At 42.6% G+C, this 24,792-nt stretch overlaps 1 protein-coding gene across 5 annotated transcripts in view; it reads right to left on the reverse strand.

Annotated features, from left to right (window-relative positions):
- The window catches only part of LOC133648215 (Kv channel-interacting protein 1), a 152,110-nt gene that overhangs the window by 94,262 nt on the left and 33,056 nt on the right, over window positions 1-24,792 (reverse strand). Inside the window, exon 1 of one of the 5 annotated variants that reach the window (XM_062044074.1) lies at window positions 2,966-3,134. The exons of the other annotated variants lie outside the window; for them this stretch is intronic. Within the exon in view, the coding sequence (XP_061900058.1) occupies window positions 2,966-3,023 (58 nt within the window). The 5' untranslated portion in view covers window positions 3,024-3,134. Of the gene's footprint in view, window positions 1-2,965; window positions 3,135-24,792 lie in introns of those variants that run through there. 5 annotated transcript variants of the gene reach the window in all.

A 24,792-nucleotide genomic window follows, 5' to 3' on the forward strand; every position in this document is an offset into this window, starting at 1 on the left:
AAATAATCATTATCTTTAGAATTTGATGTCAGCAACACGTGACAAAGAAGTTGGGAAAGGTGGCAATAAATACTGATAAAGTTGAGGAATGCTCATCAAACACTTATTTGGAACATCCCACAGGTGTGCAGGCTAATTGGGAACAGGTGGGTGCCATGATTGGGTATAAAAGTAGATTCCATGAAATGCTCAGTCATTCACAAACAAGGATGGGGCGAGGGTCACCACTTTGTCAACAAATGCCTGAGCAAATTGTTGAACAGTTTAAGAACAACATTTCTCAAGCAGCTATTGCAAGGAATTTAGGGATTTCACCATCTACGCTCCGTAATATCATCAAAGGGTTCAGAGAATGTGGAGAAATCACTGCACGTAAGCAGCTAAGCCTGTGACCTTCCATCCCTCAGGCTGTACTGCATCAACAAGCCACATCAGTGTGTAAAGGATATCACCACATGGGCTCAGGAACACTTCAGAAACCCACTGTCAGTAACTACAGTTGGTCGCTACATCTGTAAATGCAAGTTAAAAACTATCCTATGCAAGGCGAAAACAGTTTATCAACAACACCCAGAAACGCCGTCGGCTTCGCTGGGCCTGAGCTCATCTAAGATGGACTGATACAAAGTGGAAAAGTGTTCTGTGGTCTGACGAGTCCACATTTCAAATTGTTTTTGGAAACTGTGGACGTCGTGTCCTCCGGACCAAAGAGGAAAAGAACCATCCGGATTGTTCTAGGCACAAAGTGTAAAAGGCAGCATGTGTGATGGTATGGGGGTGTATTAGTGGCCAACACATGGGTAACTTACACATCTGTGAAGGCACCATTAATGCTGAAAGGTACATACAGCATTTGGAGCAACATATGTTGTTATCATGGACGCCCCTGCTTATTTCAGCAAGACAATGCCAAGCTACGTGTTACATCAACGTGGCTTCATAGTAAAAGAGTGCGGGTACTAGACTGGCCTGCCTGTAGTCCAGACATTGAAAATGTGTGGCACCTAAAATATGAGAAGGGAGACCCCCGGACTGTTGAACAACTTAAGCTGTACATCAAGCAAGAATGGGAAATAATTCCACTTCAAAAATGTGTCTCCTCACTTCCCAAACCTTTACTGAGTGTTGTTAAAAGGAAAGGCCATGTAACACAGTGGTGAACATGCCCTTTCCCAACTACTTTGGCACGTGTTGCAGCCATGAAATTATCAATCAATCAATCAATCAATGTTTATTTATATAGCCCTAAATCCCAAGTGTCTCAAAGGGCTGTACAAGCCACAACGACATCCTCGGTACAGAGCCCACATACGGGCAAGGAAAACTCACCCCAGTGGGACGTCAATGTGAATGACTATGAGAAACCTTGGAGAGGACCGCATATGTGGGTAACCCCCTATAAAGTTAATTATTATTTGCAAAAAATAAATAAAGTTAAAACAATATATATATATATATTACATATATATATATACATATATATATACATACATACATACATACATACATACATACATACATACATATATATATACATATATATATATATATATATATATATATATATATGTATATATATATATATATATATATATATATATATACATATATATATATATATATATATATATATATATATATATATATATATATATATATATATATATATATATATATATATATATATATATATATATATATATATATATATATATATATATATATATATATATAATTTTTGTATTTTATTTTTTAAACCTGGGACTTCCCGCGGGCCTGATTTTGGACACTGGTGGGCCGTAGTTTGGGGACCCCTGCTCTAAGCCTATGTCTAAGTCTAAGTCTAAAACGGGCAAAAAGAGTGTTGCCCTGCTTTCATCCGACCACTTTTTTGCAACCGAGCAGCAGATGGTCACACACACACACACACACACACACACACACACACACACACACACACACACACACACACACACACACACACACACACACACACACACACACACACACACACACACACACACACACACACACCAGAGGAGCAACCTCGCCTCCTCTCTCAACTTTCCTCAAATGTTCTCTCCTTGATTCATCCACTCATGCCTGCCTCCATCACACAGTGCTCACTTCAAAGTGTTTGACACAGCCAGCGGAGAGATTCCCTTCAAACACAAACACACACAAACACACACACACAAACACACACACGCACGCACACGCACGCACAGACGCAAACGCCCAAAATACATCTTTATCCTGCTCTGTAAGCATGTACGCGGCCCACTTCCACTTTCATTTATCTTCATGCGGCTCTCGCGTCTTCTTTTTTTTGTGTGGTGTAACCGGGAGAAAAACATCCACCTTGAAAACGAGCCTCGGGTGCGTCGTCCCAGCAGCCGTCTGAAGCATCTGCTGAGAGCTGTTGCCATGCACCCAAATGATGCGCCGGCTGGAAATGAAAATAAACAACCCACGCAGGAATCTATATATGTCCTCTATTTCAGGAGTCTCCCGCTGCACTGCCAAATGTGGATTCATGACAGGAAATCTCTTAAAGGACTTTCACCGCTTCTTCCCTGCCGTCCTCGCACGCTTTAAGGTCAGCAGCTGACACAAACAACGAGGGTTTCTTTAGGAATATCCCGCGCGGCCGACTATGAAGTCATCCCCTGAAAATGCACCAAGAGCCTCTGCCAGTTGTCAAACAGGCGCAGCAGACAGGAAACATGTTGGCTTGGCGAGCAGGCGGAGGTAAATACTTTCACCTTTTATAGACACGCCACAAAAAGCCACGTTTCCAAATGGTGGGTTCAAACGGGGGGACAGATGGGAGCGATGAATGACTTTTTGCACGCCAACTTTACGTTCCCATGACGTGCAACGTGCAGGGAGGCATGGCGGCAACTTCGTCTCGTGGCGGCACACGCACGAACCCACCCAAGTGGAGGAGATGGCGAGATCTTACCTTTGAGGTAGTTGACCTGCTTGGACTGCATGGAGAAGGTGCCCATCACAAGACCCATGTTGACCCGAGTGTGGCGTGCAATCAAGGCGTGGTGAAGTTAGTCCGTCAGCTGCTCATGCCGCCTGCTTCAACGCCACTACGCCTCGCATCTCCCGCCCCACGCTCTCAAAGTGTGTGCGTGGAAGAGAGTGAATGAACTCTTGCTCTGAAGCTACACCGCGACTGAAGCTGCCTCTCTCTCTCTCTCTCTCTCTCTCTCTCTCTCTATCCTCTCTCTCGCTCCTTCCGTCAGTCCCCCCGCGCCTCTTTATGCATCTTCTCCTCTCGCCGTCTGGCAAAGAGCGAAGCGTCGCACGCTGTTGCACAGTCTTACGACGGGGTTAGTGGTCTGAGAGCGGGGGTTGGGGTAAAGAAGGGAGACAAAAGATGTGAGGACTGCAGGGGGTAAAGTGTGCGTGGGCGGTTGTGACGGTGGAAAGTGTCAGGTTCAAACACCGATGACATCTATTAGACAAGACAAGAAGCAAAGAAATCAAACAGAGACAGGATTCAATTTAGCTCATGAGGAGAAACGTCTGGGCTGCAACTTAGTACAGTCTCTGACGAGGGAGTTCCACGCCTCCATTTTATTTGGGCATTTTCTGGTTACATAGCATTACATTACATTACATTACGCAGCTGCTCCTAAGGGGAGATGGTCATATAAGGGGAGATGGTCATAAATAGCTGTTGCACTCGGTCATAAACAGTTCAAAGACACGGTGTGAGGACTGCAGGTGGTAAAGTGTGCGTGGGCGGTTGTGACGGTGGAGAGTTTCAGGTTCAAACACCGATGACATCTATTAGACAAGACAAGAAGCAAAGAAATCAAACAGAGACAGGATTCAATTAAGCTCATGAGGAGAAACGTCTGGGCTGCAACTTAGCACAGTCTCTGATGAGGGAGTTCCACACCTTCACTTTTATTTGGGCATTTTCTGGTTACATAGCATTACATTACATTACGCAGCTGCTCCTAAGGGGAGGTGGTCATAAATAGCTGTTGCACTCGGTCATAAACAGTTCAAAGACACGGTGTGAGGACTGCAGGTGGTAAAGTGTGCGTGGGCAGTTGTGACCGTGGAAAGTGTCATGTTCAAACACTGACGACGTCTATTAGACAAGACAAGAAGCAAAGAAATCAAACAGAGACATGATTCAATTAAGCTCATGAGGAGAAACGTCTGGGCTGCAACTTAGAACAGTCTCTGACGAGGGAGTTCCACGCCTCCACTTTTATTTGGGCATTTTCTGGTTACATTGCATTACATTACGCAGCTGCTCCTAAGGGGAGGTGGTCATAAACCGCTGTTGCACTCGGTCGTAAACAGTTCAAAGAAAAGGTGCCTGGAGCAGTGTCAGGTCCTGCTTCCTTTCCGCTTTGTAGATCTCGGGTCAGGACAAGGTCTTGCTGTGGCTGTCAATAGATCAAAGAAACCGACACCTCCATGTCGCATCCCATCGCACACAGTGGAGTTTTACAAGCGTTTGGCTTTGATAAGATGGAAGACAGCTTTTGTCTTCTCGCAGGGGACCTGACCTCAATGGAACACAAAGTTGTGTGATAACTTCTATACTATTATTCTGAAGATGGGTTGGCACTCATCTGACCGCTTTTGTTTAATTGCAGAAGGCAACAATCCTTTCCCCACCTGAGTTAACGGGCATGAACCGCCGCGCTGCCCAAAGTCTGTCCCAGCTTGTTTGGGGAGAGCAGCTTGCTTTTTGTCAAACACACTACCCTAGTCATGCGAACGGACATGTTGCAATAGATACAGAACCAATGGGGAAGGGGTGGTAATGGAGAAACATATTTCACTACTTTGGCAGCACGGTGGTACAGGGGTGAGTGCATGTGCCTCACAATACCAAGGTACTTGGTTCGATCCCCGGGGCTCGGGGTCCTTCTGTGTGAGTTTGCATGTTCTCACCGCGACTGTGTGGGTTCCCTCCCTGTACTCCGGCTTCCTCCCACCTCCAAAGACATGTACCTGGGGATAGGCCCCTCCCACCTCCAAAGACATGCACCTGGGGATAGGCCCCTCCCACCTCCAAAGACATGCACCTGGGGATAGGCCCCTCCCACCTACAAAGACATGCGCCTGGGGATAGGCCCCTCCCACATCCAAAGACATGCACCTGGGGATAGGCCCCTCCCACCTCCAAAGACATGCACCTGGGGATAGGCCCCTCCCACCTCCAAAGACATGCACCTGGGGATAGGCCCCTCCCACATCCAAAGACATGCACCTGGGGATAGGCCCCTCCCACCTCCAAAGACATGCACCTGGGGATAGGCCCCTCCCACCTCCAAAGACATGCACCTGGGGATAGGCCCCTCCCACCTCCAAAGACATGCACCTGGGGATAGGCCCCTCCCACCTCCAAAGACATGCACCTGGGGATAGGCCCCTCCCACCTCCAAAGACATGCACCTGGGGATAGGCCCCTCCCACCTCCAAAGACATGCACCTGGGGATAGGTTGATTGGCCCTAGGGTGTGAGTGTGAATGTTAAAGTTCAAGTGCCAATGATAGTCACACACACACAAGTTGTTGTGAGATTATCATCCGCATTTGCCCCATCACCCTCACCCCCTGGGAGGTGAGGTTGAGCAGTGAGCAGCAGCGGTGGCCGCGCCCGGGATTCATTTTTGGTGATTTAACCCCCAATTCCAAGCCTTGATGCTGAGTGCCAAGCAGGGAGGTAATGGCTCCCATTTTTATAGTCTTTGGTATGACTCGGCCGGGGTTTGAACTCACAACCTACCCATCTCATTAGTACCATTGCCAAGTTTAATTAAACAGTGGTATTTCAGTTTGAGCACATGGTAAGATTAGGCCCCTTAGTTTGATATTCGCAGGTGGATTGGATCACTTCTCGTAGGAAAAGAGGCTCTAATTGGGACCTCGGAATGCAAAAGTGATAGCCCTACCCTTGAGGAAAGACTAAAGTTAAGTTAAAGTTAAAGGGCCAATGATAGTCACACACACACTAGGTGTGGCGAAATTATTCTCTGCATTTGACCTGTCACCCTTGATCACCCCCTGGGAGGTGAGGGGAGCAGTGGGCAGCAGCGGTGGTCGCGCCCGGGAATCATTTTTGGTGATTTAACCCCCAATTCCAACCCTTGATGCTGAGTGCCAAGCAGGGAGGTAATGGCTCACATTTTTATAGTCTTTAGTATGACTCGGCCGGGGTTTGAACTCACAACCTACCCATCTCAGGGCGGACACTCTAACCACTAGACCACTGAGTAGGTTATGTATACATATATATACACATATGTACACACACACACACACACACACATACACACATACATATTTATAGATGTATATGTAAGTAACACTAATACAAAGCCTCACATTAATGTCTGAATGCTAAAAACGTTATGACAGACCGCCTTAAAAAAGGAATACCATCCATCCATCTTCTTCCGCTTATCCGAGGTCGGGTCGCGGGGGCAGCAGCCTAAGCAGGGAAGCCCAGACTTCCCTCTCCCCAGCCACTTGGTGCAGCTCCTCCCGGGGGATCCAGAGGCGTTCCCAGGCCAGCCGGGAGACATAGTCTTCCCAACGTGTCCTGGGTCTTCCCCGTGGCCTCCTACCGGTCGGACGTGCCCTAAACACCTCCCTAGGGAGGCGTTCGGGTGGCATCCTGAGCAGATGCCCGAACCACCTCATCTGGCTCCTCTCCATGTGGAGGAGCAGCGGCTTTACTTTGAGCTCCTCCCGGATGGCAGAGCTTCTCACCCTATCTCTAAGGGAGAGACCCGCCACCCGGCGGAGGAAACTCATTTGGGCCGCTTGTACCCGTGATCTTGTCCTTTCTGTCATAACCCAAAGCTCATGACCATAGGTGAGGATGGGAACGTAGATCGACCGCTAAATTGAGAGCTTTGCCTTCCGGCTCAGCTCCTTCTTCACCACAACGGATCGATACAGCGTCCGCATTACTGAAGACGCCGCACCGATCCTCCTGTCCATCTCACCATCCACTCTTCCCTCACTCGTGAACAAGACTCCAAGGTACTTGAACTCCTCCACTTGGGGCAAGATCTCCTCCCCAACCCGGAGATGGCACTCCACCCTTTTCCTTCTATGGGAATGAAACAACAAAAAGGAATAGAATTTAAAAAATGTTTACTGAATGAGACACCCAGAATGTACATGAAAATAAAGAATGTGGGATTTACAATATTAACTATGAAGGATAAAACACTGAATATTGACAACATATGAACGTCACACCCGCTCTCCATCCACATATTTTACAATCAAGCCAAAAGCAACAAAAATGCAACAAACACAGTGAAATATGAACGCGAACGGTAAAAAAAACCCCACCTCCATTCTGATAAATGTGATAAATCACTAAGCTTTAGAACTTTGTTGTAAAAATCTCCTTCCACGTCTGTCCCTGACACCCACATTTCAGGCTCTGGAAACACTCTGTGGAAACACTCCCCACCCACACTGCTTGGTGCCTCGTCTGAGCTGCTGTGACTTACATTACCATAGTAACTAATTACATTACCATAGTAACTAATTAGATTACCACAGTGTGGGGAGGCGTGGCCGGCAGACCGACAGCGAGGCGGGGCATGCTAGGGCCGACCCCGAGATAATGGTGAGGAGGCGTGGCCGGCAGGCACTGAGTATTTATTATGAAATAAAACGAAGTCGCAAACCTGCTCCAGACATGTCTGTTCTTGGTGGTCCACAGAACCCAGACAGCAGTGAGAGACTGTCACACATAGTAACTAGTACATCATGCAAAAGTGCAGATTCCAACAATTGAAATTCTTAGTATAGTTGAAGACTTACGCTCATTATAAAACATGAGTGCACTTCATAATGGCAGCTACACTTTACATCTTACACATCTAAAAAAAATGTTCCCGAATGTCCGGTGGGCCAGATGGAAAAGCTTAACGGGTCGCATGCGGCCCCCCGGGCCTTCATTTTCCCAGGTCTGGACTAGACCGGGGTGAGACAAAGTAATTAATAGTCATAACAATATTACTATTGCACCAATGCATTATCAGTAGGGTAGAACTAAGTGGTCTCACCACGGTCTAAAGTCAAACCCAGCTCACGTTCCCTATTAGTGAGTAAAAAATACAAGTCTTTAATCAGGGTTTCTACAGGCATTAATCAGGGTTTCTACAGGTATTAATCAGGGTTTCTACAGGCATCAGCAAATCCAATTGAATGCCTTTTAATGCCATTTTTATTGCCACTTAAAAGTAATCAAATGCCCGTGTCCTACCGCGTATGATTATTAAATATAGTCAAAAGGTTACAACTTGCATTTGACCTTGGTAATCTTCATTAGTTGAAGGTTTACATTAACTGTTACTATCCAGTGAATTGGAATTGGCTCGCAAGACTGTTTCATCCGAGAATGTATTTCTATTTACCGTATTTCCTTGAATAGCCGCAGGGGCGCTAATTAATTTAAAACCTCTTCTCACTCCTGCGCTTACCAAAACCATGCGGAATGGGCAAGCATGCGCTAATTATTTTAAAACCTCTTCTCACTCCGGCGCTTACCTTATCATGAAAAGCACATTTAATAAAAAAAACGTTATTATGATCTTACCTTTACTTGTAAATGATGTCCATGTGCAGCTGCTTCTGATCAAAGGCAGTCTTTCTTATCTTTCTTCAGTTTTAAAAGTCTCTGGAGATATTCCTTTAATTATTACCTCCTGCTTCGATTGAAAGTCCAGTTTAGAAAACGGTTTTATTTTAGATATGTAATCCTCCATGGTAAAAGTGCAAGCAAACAATCGCTGCTCATGCTTGCTGCTTGTTGTCTTCTTCTGCAGTACCTGTCTCCTGCAGTACTGGTAGTCGCAAGAAGGATCACTAGCGCCCTCTACCACCAGGAGGCGGGAGTCATTTAATGACTCATATTTGACCCGGCGGAAGTGCCAAGCATGCGCTATTTATTTTGCGAAACGAGTTTGACCCGGCTGTAATTCTAGGCCGGTGAATACTATATTCCCGGCGCCAATTCAAGGAAATACGGTATTTATTTTTCTGTAGTGGTAGTTGGACAGTTGTGTTGGCTTTGTTGGTCATGCCAAAAAAAAATGTTGGCCCAGTTAACTGCCGTCTGTCTTTAATGGCCGACTTGTGACTAGCTGATAGCGTGTGTGGTTTTACTGCGTACCACATGCCGCAGAACGCCACTTTGGGTTTACTGACACTTTTGCCGACATTTGTAGTTTCCCATTCTCCCTGACATTCATTTTCCTGGCTTTTGCTACAGCATGAGTACGTTCACAGGATGTACGATACCAAGCATCCGACCGTAGACAACAGCCAATTAAAATGTTCTGCCTGGCTATCATCACACCGTGATGCTCCGGCCCTCTAAATAAATGATTTTCAACTAGGGATGTCCGATAATGGCTTTTTGCCGATAGCCGATATTCCGATATTGTCCAACTCTTTAATTACCGATACCGATATCAACCGATACCGATATCAACCGATGTATGCAGTAGTGGAATTAACACATTATTATGCCTGATTTGGACAACCAGATAAGGTACTTTTTAAAAAAAATTATAAAATAAAATAAGACAAATAAATTAAAAATATTTTCTTGAATAAAAAAGAAAGTAAAACAATATAAAAACAGTTACATAGAAACTAGTAATTAATGAAAATGAGTAACATTAACTGTTAAAGGTTAGTACTATTAGTGGAGCAGCAGCACGCACAATCATGTGTGCTTACGGACTGTATCCCTTGCAGACTGTATTGATATATATTGATATATAATGTAGGAAGCAGAATATTAATAACAGAAAGAAACAACCCTTTTGTGTGAATGAGGAGGGAGGTTTTTTGGGTTGGTGCACTAATTGTAAGTGTATCTTGTGTTTTTTATGTTGATTTAATTAAATAAAAAAAAATTAATAAAAAACCGATACCGATAATTTCCGATATTACATTTTAACGCATTTATCGGCCGATATTATCGGACATCCCTATTTTCAACCTTTTTTGGCACACCACCAGCAGAAATCATTAAAAGACTAAACTCAGTTGACAGTAAAAAGTCGTTGTCGCAATTGTATCAACCGATACCGATATCAACCGATATATGCAGTCGTGGAATTAACACATTATTATGCCTAATTTGGACAACCAGGTATGGTGAAGATAAGGTACTTTTTAAAAAAATAAATAAAATAAGATAACTAAATTAAAAACATTTTCTTGAATAAAAAAGAAAGTAAAACAATATAAAAACAGTTACATAGAAACTAGTAATGAATGAAAATGAGTAAAATGAAGTGTTAAAGGTTAGTACTATTAGTGGAGCAGCAGCACGCACAATCATGTGTGCTTACGGACTGTATCCCTTGCAGACTGTATTGATATATATTGATATATAATGTAGGAAGCAGAATATTAATAACAGAAAGAAATGGGGGGAGGGAGGTTTTTTGTGTTGGTGCACTAATTGTAAGTGTATCTTGTGTTTTTTATGTTGATTTAATAAAAAATAAAAAAAAATAAAAAATAAATAAAAAAAACAAACGATGCAGATAATTAAAAAAAACGATACCGATAATTTCCGATATTACATTTTAACGTATTTATCGGCAGGCCGATATTATCGGACATCCCTATTGGATATGACTTTAAACTTTAACCAAGCATGCATCACTATAGCTCTTGTCTCAAAGTAGGTGTACTATCACCACCTGTCACATCACACCTTTACTTATTTGGACTTTGTTGCTGTTTTCCTGTGTGTAGTGTTTTACTTCTTGTCTTGCGCTCCTATTTTGCTGGCTTTTTCTCTTTTTTCGGTATTTTCCTGTAGCAGTTTCATGTCTTCCTTTGAGCGATATTTCCCGCATCTACAAACTTTTTTAGCCCCATGCGGCCCTCAAGTCAAAAGGTTTGAAGACCCCTGACTAGGGTTGTCCCTATACCAATATGTTGGTACCAAAACGTATTGCGATAATTTGATACTTTTCTAAATAATGGGGACCAAAAAAAATGGCATTATTGGCTTTATTTGAACAATAAATCTTATGGTGCATTAAACATATGTTTCTGTGGAGGGAGGTGTGGCCGGCGCGCCTGCAGGAGCAAAGGTCACCGCCTCTGTCTGTGGTGCTGAGGAGCACCATCGGATGGGGGCGGGGCATGTGCTGACGGCGAGACACAGCTGACAGGTGATTAGATTTCCCAGGTGGTACGTGTTAATCTAATCATCTGTTGTCTTTAACAGTCGGCGGCCGAGAGCAGGAGGAGAGAGAGGATACGGACGTGACTGAGAAGTCACGTTCTGCTGGAGAAAGACTTTGACAAAAATCTATGCACATTAGAACTTTGTTAAAACTGCACGCTTGGCTCCTGTGTCGTGTCTACAGTGGAATTTCTAGGAAGCAACTTCTACACTTTCTTATTGTCCTTAAATAAAATAGTCAACATACTAGACAACTTGTCTTTTAGCAGTGAGTAAGGAAACAAAGACTCCTAATTTAGCTGCTGACGTATGCAGTAACATATTGTGTCATTTATCATTCTGTTATTTTGTCAAAATTATGAGGGACAAACTGTAAAAATGGATTATTAATCTACTTGTTCATTTACTGTTAATATCTGCTTATTTTCTGTTTCAACATGTTCTATCTACACTTCTGTTCAAATGTAATAATCACTTATTCTTCTCTTCTTTGATACTTGACATTAGTTTTGGATGATACCACAAATTTAGGTATCGATCCGATACCAGGTAGTTACAGAATCATACAATGCTCATAATTGAAGTCTGCATGTGTCCAGGGACGTATTTCCTGAGTTTATAAACATAATGTAAATTTTAAAAAAAATTAAAAAAAAGATTTTCTGATGCTAAACAAATCGATGTAATCATCGTAGTATCGACTGGATACGCTCCTGTACTTGGTATCATTACAGTGGATGTCAGGTGTAGATCCACCCATGGCATTTGTTTACATTGTGATGGCGGTGAGCTATTGTATCCTCCTACGGTGTGTAGTGAAGCATGTTTAGCTATTCCTCGTCCTCCAGTGATAATGATACATGTAAGAAACTTACTGTATTTTTCGTCATGGAGGCGAGGATTAGTGATTTAGAAGTGGACGTTCACCGCTAACTAGCTAGCCATGTCTTAAAGCAGCTCTTCCTGAGGGTGTTTCAGTGTTATAACTTCACCTTTATCTTTACTTTTTATACCATTCTCCCTTTTCTGTCTACACACTGTGTCTGCTTGTAAGTACTCTGTGTGTGCGCGCTGCCGAACATGCTCCTCTGCTAGTATAACCAGCAATGCCATCACGTCATGCCCGTTAAAACAAAAGCGGTACTTTTTAAAGGCAGTTTAGTACCGAATATGACTCATTGGTATCGTGGTACTAGACTAGTACCGGTATACCGTACAAGCCTACCCCTGACGTTGAGCAACACAATTCTCAGCATAGATTTGTTGCTAGGCAGAGATTGAAGAGCTCAGTCAAAAAAAGCGACATATGCAAGCTATGTCTACCAAGGAAACCACCAGAAAACACCTAATGAGGAAAAACAGCCGCAGCAGTTGAATGTCTACTCTGTATTCTATACAAAAGGTAAACAGCTTTGAGTCGGCCGGGAAAGTTAACGTTATCATCATCACCGTTGTGGTTTTAGTCCAGCAAATGGATTAAAAGGTGAGGCAGAGAGCGGCCATCTAGGCCAGTGAGGGCGCCATCAGGTGGTGACACTTTCATGTGCAGCTATTGGCTGCCAATCAAAGCCAGCCACACGGCAGCGGCGAGGGAGGCGTGGAAGGCCGAGAGCTGCCAAGAGCGACTTCATGATGACTTGTTTGCAGCAGCACGTCCCAAAACACAGTTCCACTTTTTGCTTGTTTTATTTTCCTTTCCACACAAGCCAACAATCTGCTTCCTGCGAGAGCACAACACAAACATGCTCCAAGGCACAGTGGAAACTTCTTCAACATTTTTACTAAACCAATTCTGTAATATGATTGTTCTTGTTTGCAGACGACATCCTTTTTTTTCTTCCTCTGTGCAAAGCCTTTTTTTCCGTTGTTTTATATCGCAGTAAAACTTCACTGCAGCCGTCCTCTGTGTTTATGTAGCGACATCTTCCAGTTCTTCTCATTCTACCCTTCAACTCCCTCCTCTACAAAAGCCTACAAATAACAATAAAACAAGATTTGTTTGCGTTTGCAGAACTTCTTGCTCGATAGCACAAACCCTGTTGTGTAAATGCTAAATAAAAACAGAATACAACGATTTGCAAATCCTTTTCATCTTATATTCAATTGAATAGACTGCAAAGACAAGATGTTTAACGTTCCAACTGCTAAATTTTGTTGTTTTTTGCGAATATTAGCTCATTTGGAATATGATGCCTGCAACATGTTTCAAAAAAGCTGGCACAAGTGGCAAAAAAGACTGAGAAAGTTGAGGAATGCTCATCAAACACTTATTTGGAACATCCCACAGGTGAACAGGCTAATTGGGAACAGGTGGGTGCCATGATTGGGTATAAAAGTAGATTCCATGAAATGCTCAGTCATTCACAAACAAGGATGGGGTGAGGGTCACCACTTTGTCAACAAATGCCTGAGCAAATTGTTGAACAGTTTAAGAACAACCTTTCTCAAGCAGCTATTGCAAGGAATTTAGGGATTTCACCATCTACGCTCCGTAATATCATCAAAGGGTTCAGAGAATGTGGAGAAATCACTGCAGGTAAGCAGCTAAGCCCGTGACCTTCCATCCCTCAGGCTGTACTGCATCAACAAGCCACATCAGTGTGTAAAGGATATCACCACATGGGCTCAGGAACACTTCAGAAAGCCACTGTCAGTAACTACAGTTGGTTGCTACATCTGTAAGTGCAAGTTAAAACTCTCCGATGCAAAGCGAAAACCGTTTATCAACAACACCCAGAAACGCCGTCGGCTTCGCTGGGCCTGAGCTCATCTAAGATGGACTGATACAAAGTGGAAAAGTGTTCTGTGGTCTGACGAGTCCACATTTCAAATTGTTTTTTGGAAACTGTGGATGTCGTGTCCTCCGGACCAAAGAGGAAAAGAACCATCCGGATTGTTCTAGGTGCAAAGTGTAAAAGGCAGCATGTGTGATGGTATGGGGGTGTATTAGTGGTCAAGACATGGGTAACTTACACATTTGTGAGGGCACCATTAATGCTGAAAGGTACATACAGCTTTTGGAGCAACATATGTTGCCATCCAAGCAACGTTACCATGGACGCCCCTGCTTATTTCAGCAAGACAATGCCAAGCCACGTGTTACATCAACGTGGCTTTGTAGTAAAAGAGTGTGGGTACTAGGCTGGCCTGCCTGTAGTCCAGACATTGAAAATGTGTGGCACCTGCAATAGCAGAAGGGAGACCCCCGGACTGTTGAACAACTTAAGCTGTACATCAAGCAAGAATGGGAAAGAATTCCACTTCAAAAATGTGTCTCCTCACTTCCCAAACCTTTACTGAGTGTTGTTAAAAGGAAAGGCCATGTAACACAGTGGTGAACATGCCCTTTCCCAACTACTTTGGCACGTGTTGCAGCCATGAAATTCTAGGTTAATTATTATTTGCAAAAAAATAAATAAAGTTTATGAGTTTGAACATGAAATATGTTGTCTTTGTAGCATATTCAACTGAATATGGCTTGAAAATTATTTGCAAATCATTGCATTCCGTTTATATTTACATCTAACACCATTTCCCAACTCATATGGAAACAGGGTTTGTATAATAAATCCTTGAACATTACCGCCCTCTGGTGTCTGTTGACGTCATCTCCCTTAGTCAAACCATAACAGTTGGCATTTTATCACAGGAAAGGTTTAGCCTCTAGAATGGAACCTAGGTGGGTGACCTCATCTTTTGCGCCTTTTGTGTATGAAAATAGACCTGAATAGACCCGCTCATCGGCAGTGCGCCTTGTAATCCGGTGCGCCCCATGGTCCGGAAAATAGGGTAAATATGGTGTGCATGGCGTACGATATCTTTGTGTTGACATTGTCCTGTCGGTCATGGCAGACATGAGGTAGTTGTTGGTGCAAAAGTTGGCACATGTTGGAGACGCCGCCCGCCTTGTCAGGATCACTGAGATCAACCCTCGCCCACATCCCTTCCAGTCATTCAATCTGTCGCTTGGGATGACTCAGACCACACCACAGATCCTTGTTGCTCCATCTCCTCCTTCTTCATCTTCACCTCCAAATTCTCCCCCTCAGATTTGCAAGCAGACTAAGCGGCCATGTTTGTTATTCACAGCCACCGTCCTGTAGTGTAAACTAATGGATGATGAGGAGGCGCTCGGCCCCTCATCAGCATTCACGAGGATGCTCAGCAGGCTGGACGGCGTAGCAGCACATGTCGCACTTAACGACTCGGAACACGTCTGGATTCCCTCCAAACCAGAAGGACCTGTTGCTGTCGTCGAGCATATTTCACCCACATACATCATTATTTCCCTCACGTCCACGCTAGACTATTCCACAGATGTCTGAACACAAATGAAATATGTACGACTTTCTGTCTGCCGAGCTAAGAAGCATGAAATTATTGATCTGGCGTGCCTGCTGATGAATGGCTTTTTGCTTTTTAAACCAACGGGTATCTCTCTCTCGCCCTCGCTCTCTCTCTCAGCCCGATTAAACGCTGTGATGCCTGAGGATATCACGACCTTCAATTGAACTGTGGAATTAGACGCTGGTTTCAGTTTCACTTTGGTCATTTTACCCGAAGAGCTCGGCAACACTTCATTTGGCCCCCTAAATCAAACTTGACAGCATTGCATGAGTTCAACAGACTTATTTAAAGGGGAACTGCACTTTTTGCCTACTGTTCACAATCTTTATCAATCAATCAATCAATCAATCAATGTTTACTTATACAGATTCAGATTCAGATAGGTCTTTATTGTCATTGCACAAGTACAACAAAACTTTGTTTTCAGCCAAAGCCGTTGAAGATGAGACAAACAAACAGTGTACAGGGTTACAGAACAGGAACGCTGATGGGTCGCCATTTTAAGGCGCCCCGTAAAAGATGGGAAAAAGGTAAAACTCTGGGGAAAAAGATGAGTAAAAAAAATACAATCTAGACTGGGCTCCTAAGGGGGTCTAGTCTGGAGAGGGAAAAAACCTCCATGCCATGCACACATAAACATGTTACATTTAATCACGACAAACTCGCAACAGAGGGGCAGGGAGTTGGGACCCTGGAGGTCGACTGCTGCTATAACAAATAAATGATAAATGGGTTATACTTGTATAGAGCTTTTCTACTCAAAGCGCTTTGACACTATTTCCACATTCACACACACATTCACACACTGATGGCGGGAGCTGCCATGCAAGGCGCTAACCAGCAGCCATCAGGAGCAAGGGTGAAGTGTCTTGCCCAAGGACACAACGGACGTGACTAGGATGGTAGAAGGTGGGGATTGAACCCCAGTAACCAGCAACCCTCCGATTGCTGGCACGGCCACTCTACCAACTTCGCCACGCCGCCCCTATGAAGCGCTGCCAGCCGTCCATCACCCCGAAGGGGAATCAAGCGGTGGTGAAGACGTGGGGTACGGGAGGGGGGCTGTGTGCGTGTGTGCCCAATTTTCTTGGGTGTGATGATGTAATGTTTTTTTATAGACTGAGGCCGATCTGCAAAAGTTCGACTCCAAGTGTCGTTGAGGAGGGAGGGAGGTCAAAAGCGTCCATCGTTGAGGTGTCCTCGGGTGTGTTTTTCAGAACAACCTGGTCTTGAGTCAAGGCCATTCGAGGGAGTCAAATCGTAGATTAGGATGTTTGTTTTCCACGAGCAGACAAAACAATGACTTGTCTGTTCTATTTGTCCATGCTGGCTTCTATATAGCCCTAAATCACAAGTGTCTCAAAGGACTGCACAAGCCACAACGACATCCTCGGCTCAGATCCCACATCAGGGCAAGGAAAAACTCAACCCAGTGGGATGACAATGAGAAACCTTGGAGGGGCTCTGGGAATCACTAATAAGTCGGAGTTCTTTAAAGGCAGATTTCTTGCCGGGACTTATGGTACAATACAATCAGCAAGAGAGGTGTCAGGTTCAAACACTGATGACATCTATTAAACAAGACAAGAGGCAAAGAATCAAACAGAGACAGAATTAAATTTGGACTCAATATTGAGGAGAAACATGGCGACTGTACTCTCTGTACAGTCAAAAGATTGCACTCCTCCTTCTTTATTTGACTTTCTCCCCCCACCTGACCACAGCTGCTTCCAGAGGGAAGTGGGTCGTAAACAGCGTTGCCTTTGGTTACCCAACAGTTCCAAAGAAGAGGTCGTAAAATAGTTCAAAAAGAGTTCCATAAAATTGTTCAAAGAGAGCTCCATAAAATAGTTCAAAAAGGGTTCGTAAAATACTTCTAAAAGAGTTTGTCTGGAAGTTGAGCAGATCCTGCCATATGTCCGCTTTGAAGTCACGGTGGAGTTTTACGAGCCTTCTTCCTCCTGGTAGGCCTCAAAGACAGCCCCTGTCCTTTTGCCTGGAACTCATTTCATCACAAGGTTTTTTGTGATAACTTACAAACAATTATTCTAACAATAGGATGGAGCTAGACCGTGTAGTATTTTATATGTGAAAGATGAAAGATATGACGAATAAATAAAAGTTAATAAAAGTCAGCTTACAGGAGAGCCAATTCTTCCTCTATTCCGCCCATAAAATCCCGTGAATAGCCATTCAAAAAGCGCCAACAATACTCCTTTTAAATTTTGTGATTGGAATATTAACCAAGTATTAGTGATATTGTTATTTTAAGCGCTAACGTAGACAAACTATTCATAGCGGCGCCGTGATCACTCCCGTGTGTCCCTAGGTTTACATCATCGAGTGGTCTGCTGTTTCCTCGCTTCCCTGCTCCTTGGAAATGTATCCTAGATCATAAATCCTGCATCTCACCTGGACAGAAGAAGTCTGAATAGGTATTCCAACAAGTTGGGACACTTTGACAGCCATTTAGGACTCAAAACTGGTGAGAATGACATGAAAAGACGCTTGGTCCCCCGCCACCCCGTTTCTTTGTGAGGATTATGAGACATTTTTCATCCAAATGGGAATATATGAACATCCCAGCAGTCTGCATCCAAATGACAGCAGACCTTGTACAGTAAGTGTTGTTTTATTATGTTTGTTGGCTCTCATGAAGTCTGCAGTGAGTAATAATCAGTGATGAAGAAGAAAAGATACAATAGCTCACCAGCGTCAAAATGTAAACAAACGCCATTGGTGGATCTACACCTGACATCCACTGTAATGATACCAAGTACAGAAGTGTATCTTTTTTTTTTTTTTTTTTTTTTTTAATACACTGTAGCACTTTGAGGTTGTTTACTCAATGTAAAGTGCTTTTTTTTTACAAATAAAATCTATTATTATTATTATTGTATCTAGTCAATATTACTATGATTAAATCGATATGTTTTAGCATCACAAAATATATATATATGTATTTTTTTATTCCTATTATGCTTATAAACTCAGTAAATACATCCCTGGACCCATGAGAATTTAAATTATGACCAATGTGTGATCCTGTAATTACTTGGTATCGGATCGATACCTAAATTTGTGGTATCATCCAAAACTAATGTAAAGTATCAAAGAAGAGAAGAATAAGTGATTACTACATTTTAACAGAAGTGTAGATAGAACATGTTAAAACATAAAATAAGCAGATATTAACAGTAAATGAACAAGTAGATTAATAATCCATTTTTACAGCTTGTCCTTAATAATGTGTGTGGGGGGGGGGGCATAATGTTGTAACAAATAATATTTCTATTAAATAGGCTTTACTTTGCATTTTAATTAACGTGGGATTATTTTTTGTATTTAGAAACAATAGTACCAACTTTTTTTTTTTTTCTCCAACATTTGTGGCACTGGCGTGGCGAATGTGACAACCAGCTTTTTACTACATTGAGTATTGTCAATGAGATGCATGGTTTTTTTCCCCCAAAAAGAAGAAAAGATTTTTTTTTTTTAAACTTTTTCAGTTAATTTGTATTTCCTTAGTTAGAATATAGCAGTAGCGCTGTAGCCTGCATGAGCATGTAGACACCAGCAGCTAACACTTACTCCTATGCTTAGCAGAAGGAATTTAGTAAAAAAGTCAAATAAAAAATAGATAGGTGTTGGAGTTCCTGATTTGCTGAATAATTAAATGTATTTAAGGCAGGACATTGCAGCTACAAGCCAGTGTTGTTATGTCCTAACAGTGTTTCTGCTGACCTCTTGTGGTCAACATGGCAACAATGGAAGCATCAAGAAGAGGGAAGGGTTTATGTTAAGTCTGAAGGATTGTTCCTATGATTTAAATGCTGGGGGGCTGGAGGCTATCCCAGCTGTACACCTCATCCCGGGGCCAACCCAACATTCACACTCACATTCACACACAAGGGCCAGTTTGGTGTCGCTAGTCAGCGTGGACCCCGACTTACACAAGTTGAAAAACTTATTCGGGTGTTACCACTATTAAAGTGGGTGACATTGTTATCACCAGGAAAGATGAGGTCACCTACCTAGGTTCCATTCTAGAGGCTAATCTTTCCTGTGATAAAATGGCAACCAAGGTAATCAAAAAGGTCAACCAACAAACGAGATTTCACAGAATATCCTCTCTGGTCAACAAAAGCACCTTGAGGATTCTGGCGGGAACTCTCGTTCAACCCTTTTTCCATTACGCATGCACCTCCTGGAAAAGAACCATCCAGATTGTTCTAGGCGCAAAGTGTAAAAGGCAGCATGTGTGATGGTATGGGGGTGTATTAGTGGCCAAGACATGGGTAACTTACACATCTGTGAAGGCACCATTAATGCTGAAAGGTACATACAGCTTTTGGAGCAACATATGTTGTTACCATGGACGCCCCTGCTTATTTCAGCAAGACAATGCCAAGCCACGTGTTACATCAATGTGGCTTCATAGTAAAAGAGTGCGGGTACTAGACTGGCCTGCCTGTAGTCCAGACATTGAAAATGTGTGGCACCTAAAATATGAGAAGGGAGACCCCCGGACTGTTGAACAACTTAAGCTGTACATCAAGCAAGAATGGGAAATAATTCCACTTCCAAAATGTGTCTCCTCACTTCCCAAACCTTTACTGAGTGTTGTTCAAAGGAAAGGCCATGTAACACAGTGGTGAACATGCCCTTTCCCAACTACTTTGGCACGTGTTGCAGCCATGAAATTCTAATTTAATTATTATTTGCACACAAAAAATACAGTTTATGAGTTTGAACATGAAATATGTTGTCTTTGTAGCATATTCAACTGATTATGGCTTGAAAAGGATTCACAAATCATTGTATTCTGTTTATATTTACATCTAACACAATTTCCCAACTCATATGGAAACGGGGTTAGTAGTTATTATCAATTGTGCTGAAGTTGTACTTTTCTAACCTGAGCACCATCAAGAATCCCCATAAAAATACTTTCTTTAAGCTCAACAACTTGACCGAAATATCTTCTTGAGGCTGTAAAACAAAATGACATCTGTGCACGTGTTCATTTCTCTAATTGTGGAACTGACCCCAGGTGCGACTATCCGTCAGTCTGAAGTGTTGTTCTGTGGACGATGCAAGGGTTGATCCGGCCTCCCCCGAGAGCCATTTTTATGCCTGAGTTATCACGGCTTTGTGTTTTGGAGTCAACATTCCCCGCGTGCCATATGGCGCTTAAAAGTGACAGGACAGCACAAACAAATGCACACATCAAAGCGCGGCGACACATTAGCAGTCCGACACACACTTCAATCCTCTCCTTTGTCCGCCTCCGCCACATCCATCCTACTTACCCTCCTTGGCAGAATACTAAAAAAGTGCCGTTTGGTCCCACGGGGGCTCTAACGGAGGAAGACGTTGCTGAATATTTCATGTGGCACTTTATAAAGACGCCTGCACGTTTATGTCGTCGCCGCGGACGCTCAAATCCGAAACGGCCGTCCTTCATCACCGCTCGCGAGAGGGGCTGCCTCATCAGCAGGACTCACGGGTGACCATTCCTTCTCATCGACAACATGGAGGGCATGGTGGGTAGGGATGATGTTTGATAAGAAATGATCGAGTTCGAGCCCATTATCGAATCCTCGTATAGAACCGATTCCTTATCGATTCTCTTATTGAATCCAGATAGGTTGTTGTATATGGACAAAAACACAATATTTGGTTTAACAAAAGCTCACTTTTATTTTATGAGAAGAAAAAAATTTTTTAAAAATTAATAAATAAATATTGACTGTTACCCCCCCAAAAAAAAAAAAAAATATTGACTGTTGTTACCCAAATTTTATTAAGTGGGATTTTTCAGAAAAACAAATATATACAGTAACACAAAAACAACATGTCTCTTTGATCACTATAGGTGTATAAATAATAGTATAGTGTTAAATAAAATCAGTCCCTTGGGCACAAAACTGAAAATAATACAGCTCTCCAAAAAGTGCACTCCTGCTGCTATTGGAACATACTAAGTACACACACTATGACACTAAGAACACCACAGTCATCAATCAACAATTCTTCCCCCCTTACATGAGAGCGAAGCCTGGCAATAATTCTGCCCTCACTATACGTGTTGAGCTTATACAGCTTGGCAGACAGCTAACAAACAATCCAAAGCACATTCATCCATTTAGGCTTTTTATTGTTGTTGATCTTGCTTTGTCTTTTCCTATCTTTACTTTTGTCTTGCACTGGACTGTTATTTTTTATTTTTTTAAATTGAAATACACACAATGACAAATGTATAAGCTGTGTGATTCAATTAACATACTGAAATGTAATACACAATATGTAAATATTAGCTTCACACAAATATACAGTATTATCATCAAACAAATACTGCTGAGTGTTGAAACTATTTCGATGGTGGAAATACACGACCGGCAGCCATTTTAAGTCCTCAAAACATCCATTGAAACAGTGCACAAAAATCGTTTTTCAATAAACATCTTAGTATCAAACTTAAACACTTTCCATCTTAATATGGAGTTACATAAACAAGTTAAACAGTTTACTTACAGACTTATCTTTTCCAAGGCTTGTAAGAGCTAACACAACTTGTCTACTCCTCAATTGTCTCAACCCGGAAGTGCCCAAACTAATGACGCGTAGTATTTTCATATGGCCACAAGGTGTCAGTAAGAGTCTACAATCAAATGGGCATAACATTGCAGGTCCCACAGGGCATTTCCTGTACGTGGGAAGGGATTCGTTCCCAGGGATTCGAATAAAGAACCAACTCTCTTTCTTTACTATAGTGGCCTCGATAACGGGAACCGGTTCTCAAAAAGGGATTCGAGTCCATGGAGTCGGTTCTTTTCTTATCGAACAACCGGGAGAACCGATTTCGAACATCATCCCTAATGGTGAGTTAAAAAAGAAAATGAAACACAGGATGTTAACTTGATGTCTTCTGCTGTAAAAATATAACATGCAATACAAAGATGCAGTACTGTTTCAGAGTGGAGATTTAACTAGGGGGCGCCCCAGAGTTGAGAGGGGAAAAAATGATTGATGCACGTTGTTATTTGACACGCTCAACAGGCGAGATATCGGCCTCCCTGTAGCACAGGCCTGGCAATTATTTTGATTCGGGGGCCACATTTACAGAAAAAAATGTGTCTGGGGGCCGGTATATCTATTTTTAGGCACACTAATACAAAACCTTACAATAATGTCTGATTGAATGCTAAAAACGTTATGACAGACCGCCTTAAAAAACGTCATAGAATTTTACATTTTTCTATGAAAGATAAAACACTGAATATTGACAAAATATGAACGTCACACCCCCTTTCCATCCACATATTTTACAATCAAGTGAAACGCAACAAAAATGCAACACAAACAGTGAAATATGAACGCGAAGGGTACAAAATAAACCCGCCTACAATCTGATACATCTGATATGTCACTAAGCTTTAGAACTTTCCGCGTCTGTGGAAACGCTTCCCGCCCACACTGCTTGGTGCCTCGTCTGAGCTGCTGTGACGTAGATTACCATAGTAACTCATTAGATTACCATAGTAACTCATTAGATTACCATAGTAACTAGTATATCATCCAAAAGTGCAGATTTGAAGCATGTAAAGACTTAGTATAGTTGAAAACTTCCGGTCATTATAAAAGATGAGTGCACATCATAATGGCAGCTACACTTTACATCTTAAAGATGTAAAATAAATATTTGGGAATGTCCGGAGGGCCAGATTGAAAAGCTTCACGGGCCGCATGTGGCCCCCGGGCCTTCATTTGCCCAGGTCTGTTATAGAGATACAACCATTGTGAATCTAAGATTTAGTCTGAGTAATAACACGATTATTACGCAATTATAAAATCACAGACATTCCTTAGAAATGTAGATGTTAGTTATTACGAGGGTTGTCTCGATACCATTATTTTGGTACCGGTACCAAAATATATTTTGATACTTTTCTAAATGAAGGAGACCACAAAAAATGGCGTTATTGGCTTTATTTTAACAACAAATCTTAGTGTACATGAAACATATGTTTATTATTGCAATTTAGTCCTGAAATAAAATAGTGAACATACTAGACAACTTGTCTTTTAGTAGTGAGGTGAAGGCACTACTGGGACACAAGCCGGTGAAGGATCGCCCTCACCTTCTAGTTTGTGTGAAGCCACAGCTCTGTAATCACTCCGAAACTCCCAGAGTGTTCAACAATAAAGTAATATTTCTGCACATTTGAATTATTCTATTACATTTTATTTTATAACTCCCCCCCTTGTAACACAGTGGTAAAAATGCCCCTGTGACAACTATTTTGCAATGTGTTGCTGCCATTAAATTCTAAGTTCATGATTATTTGCAAAAAAAAAAAAAGAAGTTTCTCAGTGTTAGACTGACCATACGTCGTCTTTTCACCGGACATGTCCTCTTTTGCGGGGCTGTCCGGGCGGAGTTTCTTAAATGCCTCAAATGTCCGGCATTTTGAGTCAGGGTTGTGTGTATTTTCAATGTACGTCCAGGGTTAAGAAGGGGTTAAAAACATAACAAATTGTGAAGGTGTGCGCACGCAGCAGCATCGGTGAGGGTGGGGCAGAGACAGAGAGAGCGAGAGAGTGGATTGATTGATTGATATACTTGCCAACCCTCCTGATTTTCCCGGGAGACTCCCGAACTTCAGTGCCCCTCCCGATAATCTCCCGGGGCAACCATTTTCCCCAATTTCTCCCCATTTCCACCCAGACAACAATATTGTGGGCGTGCCTTAAAGGCACTGCCTTTGCGTGCCGGCCCAGTCACATAATATCTACGGCTTTTCACACACGCAAGCGAATGCAAGTCATACTTGGTCAACAGCCATACAGGTCACACTGAGGGTGGCCGTATAAACAACGTTAACACTGTTACAAATATGCGCCACACTGTGAACCCACACTAAACAAGAATGACAAACACATTTCGGGAGAACATCCGCACCGTAACACAACATAAACACAACAGAACAAATACCCAGAACCCCTTGCTCCTTGGGGACGCTACAATATACACCCCCGCTACTGTTTTAAAGGCCCACGGCACATTCTAAAAATACTATTAAAATAAACAAAAACATAACAAAAGTGAAGTAAAAAAGCTTAAAGGTTAAATGTAATTTAGAAAAAGTTGCAATGTTGACTAATAAAACAAAGCTGGTTTTTTTTCTTTCAAACTGTCATTGCTCAAAACA

The sequence above is a fragment of the Entelurus aequoreus genome, linkage group LG04 (genome assembly GCF_033978785.1).
Source record: "Entelurus aequoreus isolate RoL-2023_Sb linkage group LG04, RoL_Eaeq_v1.1, whole genome shotgun sequence".
Lineage (NCBI taxonomy): Eukaryota > Metazoa > Chordata > Actinopteri > Syngnathiformes > Syngnathidae > Entelurus > Entelurus aequoreus.